This window comes from Caloenas nicobarica, chromosome 13, assembly GCF_036013445.1.
Source record: "Caloenas nicobarica isolate bCalNic1 chromosome 13, bCalNic1.hap1, whole genome shotgun sequence".
Taxonomy (NCBI): Eukaryota; Metazoa; Chordata; class Aves; order Columbiformes; family Columbidae; genus Caloenas; species Caloenas nicobarica.
Window position 1 is genome coordinate 8,743,397 of NC_088257.1, and position 5,891 is coordinate 8,749,287.

Consider the following 5,891-nt stretch of genomic DNA (forward strand, 5'->3'; position numbering starts at 1 on the left):
CAATTTATTTATAAACAACATTAGGCATAAAGAATTCTGAATTCTTATCTGCTAAATAAAAAAAAAAGTGTAGGAATTGTAAACTCCTTAATTGTATTTAGTACAAATACATGAAGCTACTGTCTACTGGGGATAGGGGTTCTGATACCAAAATTCAAAACTCGAAAAGGGCGTGGAGGGGGAATGAAATCTGTAAACACTGACTGTAAACTTATCAGGCTGCAGTCATAATAACACACACCACGGCACTGCAGAACCTCTTGTCATGTTAGAAAGTGCCTAAGTTTTCCACTAAAAATGCTGCTGAGCAGCTGCTGTGCATAAACCGCTGGGCCGGAGCTGCCCCATGGGACCCGCTTTTGGCCACAGTGCCTGTCCCCACCTCGCTTGTCGTGCGGTTGGAGCCCCACCGCTGGCCTTGGCAGACCCGCTGGATGTGGCATAAGGGGTTGAATCCACCGAAACCATGAAATTCTTCCCTCTGTCTGATACACAAAGTGACTCCTGAAAAGAAAGAAGCTACCGGTAAATATTGAGGAAAAAAAACATGGAAGCAAGAAGGACCATGGTCCCTCGGTACCCGTGCCTTGTGCTTCCTAATCCCCCAGCTTCCATCTGCAGGAGGTCTCATCGCCTGGCGTGGTGCACCAGGGATGCTCCTTCCCACCCCATCTCCGCCAGAGGCTGCCGAGCATGGGGACATCAAAGCGTCCTCCTCACGCACCAAAGCCTCCCTCTATCTCTTATGTCCCTTGTTCCTCCGCCTGATGTGGTTGGGGGCGGCGGCGGCGGTGTCGCGGCGGGCGCAGAAGTGCTTGGCCACCAGCTGCCGGCACTGCTCGCATCGCACCGTGCAGCACCAGTGGAACTTGCAGTTGCAGCTGGCCACCACCTCCGTCCTCCTCTCCTCCACCCGGAGACCGCACTCGGTGCAAAGCCGCCGGCAGCTCCTCTTCTCCCACTGCGAGAGGTTCTTGCCGGTCTGCAGGCACTCGCGTCCCTCGGTGCCGTGGTGGCCCAGGCTGGCATTCCTCGTGCAGTAGTCGGGAGAGTCCTCCAGGAAGACGAGTTCGCTGGGGTGGACGTGGTGGAAGGTCTCTGCCGTGGCGCCGCGGCTGTCGGCGCTGTTGCCGGCTCTCATCCGCCTCTTGTCCATCTCCAGCTTGTGGGCTTGGTCGTATTTTATCTTCAGGTAGTTCCCGATCTCGCGAAATTCGGCGAGCTGGAGCCAGCAGGTCTGGATGCTGCAGCTGCCCGACACCCCGTGGCACTTGCAGGCTCGCTTCATCGTGGCTTTCACGGCCTTGGTGGAAAAGGTGGAGAAATTAGGAGCAGCAGAACATCATCTAAATCTCAAAATTGGGCTCCATGGCAATTCTAATTCAGGTGGCAATGGGTCGAAGGTGACTTGTGCTCAGCACGACTTCAGGTTCTTCCAAGACATGAGCTGATGCTCTTAGTTCCTGGAAAACATCTGCCCCTCTTCGCTAATTTAAAGGAGAGATATGAGTTGGCACAAGCTATTGTCTCCAGCCCTTGCAGAAGCTGTTTCTTTGGGCCAGGAAAAAAGTGCCTTTGTTGGGTCATGCCCTTCTCACGCTGCTCACCTCGCTCATCGCAGCATCAACCCATCATCCACCCATCATCCCTCTCAGAGGTTTCATTTAAAACGTGTGAAACTTCTTCGGAATAACCATACCCAATCTCTCTGCATCTCCTCCAGGCCAAGCAGTTCACAGATATTATCTACCTATCTCCCTCTGGTATCTATAAGGTCCCAATCACTGGTATCTATGTGAGATTAAGCCTCGACACACCCCATGAGATAGGTATGTTAAGTGTTGCCGTCCTTGTTTTTACAGACAAGGAGGTTTGGCGAGATGCTGGGAGCCTCCGCCGGCCCGGGCAGGCAGCTCAGAGCAGGGCCAGCTCACACCTGGCTCCCTGGCCAAATAGTTTGGAAATGCATATAAATGCACATTGCAAGAAAGTACTGTGGTTCTTGCTTTGTCTTACAGACCAGACAAGCACCAGGTGTGTGTAAAACCCATGCGTTTCTGAAGAAGTGGCATGTGCTGGCAGTTAACTGCATCGTGCACAGCTGCGGAAGCTGTGAGTAGGAATAATTCTTACTGCAGCTCCTTGTGTTCAGGTTTAGGGTCAGATTCTGGCTGGATTTTTTTCTCCATGCAAACACTACAGGGGTTAGATTGTCACAGAGGGCTGAACAGCCTACCAGGCTCTTGGATTTTGTTTTCAATAGAGACATCGTTATTATTATTCTAATTATATTTGACTTACAAGTCTCCCAACTTCATTGTTGTGCAGGTTAATCAGCGCACGGGTATCATGTCCTGTTTCCAAAGCATCCACAAAGAGCTTGGAAATTCTCTCCCCAAACTCCACGTTGTCGCTGCATCCTCCCCAGACCCAGCCTCGGCCACCTGCAAGACAGACATACGCTAAGGGACAGAACAGCCCTGTTGGGCTGAGTTCTGCCCTGAAATCCTGGGGCAGCTGCGTGCGGGGATGGAGAGAGGACGTCAGCCCGTCTGGAACCGGCAGCTCACCGACACGGCCGTTCCTGGAGTCGTCGCAGCCGCAGCTCTCGAAGTCTCCCATGCTGCAGTTCCTGGTGAGGGTGTACATGACGCCGGCAGAGCTGATGGCATGTACAAAGGATGTTTCCCGGGTAGCTGGGGGAGAGGGGAAAGAAATCTGTCACGTGCAGACATAGATATTGGTCCTGGTTTATTGGGAATGAAGATCTGCCGTACCGCAAAGGTGCAAGAAGAAAAAAACAAAACAAACCAGTTTGTGCAAAAGGTAAGGTGCTACAGAAATTAAATGCTCGTTGACTGGAGTCTTTTCAGGGTTCAGATCAAGGGTTTCAGCAATATGGCACCATATTATGTGGGTGTCCATGCACAGGATGGAGTCTCTGAGCAACAGTAGGATCACAAGGCAAAGCCCCAGTCCTGCTCTGGTGAAGGGGAGTTATCACTCCCTTCACCTGGCTCTCCTGTTCACCTCTGTCCCTCCTGCTCGGGGAGTATGTTCGTGCTTTGATCTTGCCTGCTGGGGAAAATCATCATTACTCTTGTTTCAGTCGGTCGTTGAACCTGTGCTAACAACTGTCTGCACCCACCCTTCTAATTTAGTTTCTTTTTTTTGCTTTCCTAACAGATTCAAATAGAGATGCTGCTTTGGGAAAAAAGGGTTCTTGTTGAAGTAGACAGTATTGAAATATATCCACAACTTTCTTATGAAGACAGTTTCTTAGTGCACGTGTCTGGTTTCTGCCTTTGTCTCTCCTGCACTTCTCCCCATTGCAAGCTCAGGTGCCTCCAGCATCGTGCTCCCTGGGATGCTGCATGAAAAGTGGCCGGAGCGAACCCAGGGAGCAGCTCTGCAGGAAGGATCCAGCTCCAGCCTGGCACGCATAGAGATCCGGAAACAGCCTGAGATTCCTAGAAAAGTACTAGCGCTGTTTATCAGACCATTTAATACAGATAGAGAAAAACAACTATGATTTTTGGGACACCGAAACCCTTCTCCATCAGGCGGTTTAAAGAGCAACCCCAGCACTCTGCAGAACGCATCCCAGCTGGTACCCAAAGGCATCCTGGGCTGGGGATGCGGGTACTGGCGGGTCCGGGCACACTCACCGCTGCGGAGCCGGTTGTGGGTGGAGAGCTGCAGAGCGCTCTCGGGGCAGTTCCAGCGCTCCCACCCGAACTGGAACTTGCACTCCTCCATCCCGCTGTGCGCCCCGGCCGCCACGCTGCTGGAGTACGTCAGGTAAGCCTGGCACGGGAAATAGCGGGGTTAAAACCCACCCGTGTCAATAGCAACAGACAAATGTGTTGTGCGTCCTTTCCCTCATTATGGAACAGGACTTGGAGCAGATATGCTCTGGGAAATCAGGTTCCTTGGAAAAGCCCTATTTCCCGTTTGCAAAATGAAATCGCTCTACTTAAATTCCTAATAGCCCCTGTGTTAATTACCTTAGGTCCTGTCATCAGAAAGTTATTCACAGACCTGAAACAAAGAAAAGACAATGAATCACACAGCTTACCATAGGCTGAAGAGCATCCCTAAAAAAATGCCCTTTCCGCTGAGCTGGACCCTACCATGCTGCTGCGTGGAGAATGGCGCCGTAGACTCCCGTGATGGAGAGGATGAGGAAGGTGCTTCTCTTCATGGCTGTCACAAGGAGCGAGGATGGGTCCCTTTCGCTGATCCGTAGCACTCTGCGCCGCAGGGCCGCCTGCCTCCGCTCCTCCCCAAGGTGAGCTATCGGGATGGACGAAAGCTGCAGGAACCTCCACCCCTGATATTTATAAGGTGAAGCTGTGAATAGTCAAAACCCCCCCATTCATTTGTTACCCAATGACTTAATGTGGTAAAAAAGCTCCCGCTCCAATGGGGTGACAAGGAACCGCCTAAGGTTGCACTTCAAAAGGCGGCGCGGTGTCCCTGGGAGCAGGATGGTCTGAAGGAGAGCAAACTTCCCTAACAATGGGACACTTTTAACTCTCTGCCCCACGGCCAGCCATCCCTTTCTCTTGGCCTCAAGTCCGCTTGCCTTTTCCTTTTCATCCTCTGCTTGCCAGCGGAGGCTCTGAAATAACAAGCTGATACATTTCTATAGTTCCCCTGCTATCTGCCTGCTCCCTCCTATGAGAACTCCCCGAGGAGACCTAACAACAGTTCTGTAAAGATCTATAGGGGATAGACCTCCCAGGTCTTCTTGATTTGAAGAGATGCATTTAACGGCAGGGCTTTTTTTCCCTCGTCGCCTCTTTATGATGAAAGTTTCTGTATTTCCATCCCGATAACAGTGTGCACGGCTCGGGAGTGTTTGGAAATATCTCTAATTTACGCGGCTGCAGCTTGGGAACACTCTGTGAATCATTTATGTGGTTTGCTCCATGCTCCAACGCTGTAATTAGGGGAACAGTTTTCTGGGGTTAGCAATTTCCCTATGGCGAAGGCTGCTGCAGCACAAGCACGGCTGCTGGCTGGCGCCGCAGGCAGGAGCGCTGCCCGTGCCCCCGGCGTGGAGCGAGGGGCGTCTGCCGCTGCCGAGCCATCGGCTGGGTTCAGGAAAGGAAAATCCTTAACACAGAACATCCAAAAAAGCCTCTTAATAGTTACAGCCAATATCATTAACGGCTGCAATGCTGCAGATGGAGCAATTGCGAGATGGTGTTCTTGGTTCAACTTTTTGGTCTGTTTTCCAACGGCAGAGTGGTCCCAATGCGGGGCTGGCTCGGGAAGGGGCTGCAAATGTGAGGTTCAAGGGCTGCTTGTGGCACCTGGGGGGCTGTGCCGTGAACGAAAGGGGCCACGTGAGGCTAAACCCCACCTTTACACCCCAGGCGAGCAGCCGCGGTGAGTAGCACCACGGGCAGGCAGGAGGCTGCGTCTTAAAGATGTTTGCAAAGTACAGGGTGTTTCAAAAAGATGGACCCAATTTGAAATCACTATATACAAATTCAACTATCGTCTTGATGTTGCCTGAACAGCAGGTAGCGGGGAGAACATAGAGCATTTATAAAAAGGTTACTAAAACTCAATAACTCATTAAACCGCTTGTAAATTTTTGTGTAATTGTAACATGTTGCCATCGTGAAATTTGGTCCATCTTTCTGAAACACCTTGTACTTTGCTGTCTCACCATGAAATGCATGAGAACATGGCCAAGCCAGCAAGCTGCCTGATGGTTTTATGCATCCCAGTGCCGGCTGTCCGAAGCGCAGGTCTGTCGGCTCAGCTCCCAGCTGCTGCGGGACTGTCGCTCCTCTCCCCGCTTCCCAAGAGCAGGCAGACGAGCTTCTTGCCATTCGTGGCTGCAGAAAACACGGGGGTTCTCCCTGTCCTGCTGC

At 51.7% G+C, this 5,891-nt stretch overlaps 1 protein-coding gene across 1 annotated transcript; it reads right to left on the reverse strand.

Moving 5' to 3' along the window:
- Nucleotides 1–736: 736 nt before the first annotated feature.
- On the reverse strand, nucleotides 737–4,204 carry WNT8A (Wnt family member 8A). The gene is made up of 6 exons (XM_065644261.1): nucleotides 4,134–4,204; nucleotides 4,008–4,041; nucleotides 3,669–3,807; nucleotides 2,571–2,696; nucleotides 2,302–2,444; nucleotides 737–1,303 (listed from the first exon to the last, which is right to left on the reverse strand). The coding sequence occupies exons 1-6, from the start codon at nucleotides 4,202–4,204 to the stop codon at nucleotides 737–739; spliced, it is 1,080 nt and encodes a 359-aa protein (XP_065500333.1).
- Between the last annotated feature and the right edge of the window lie 1,687 nt (nucleotides 4,205–5,891).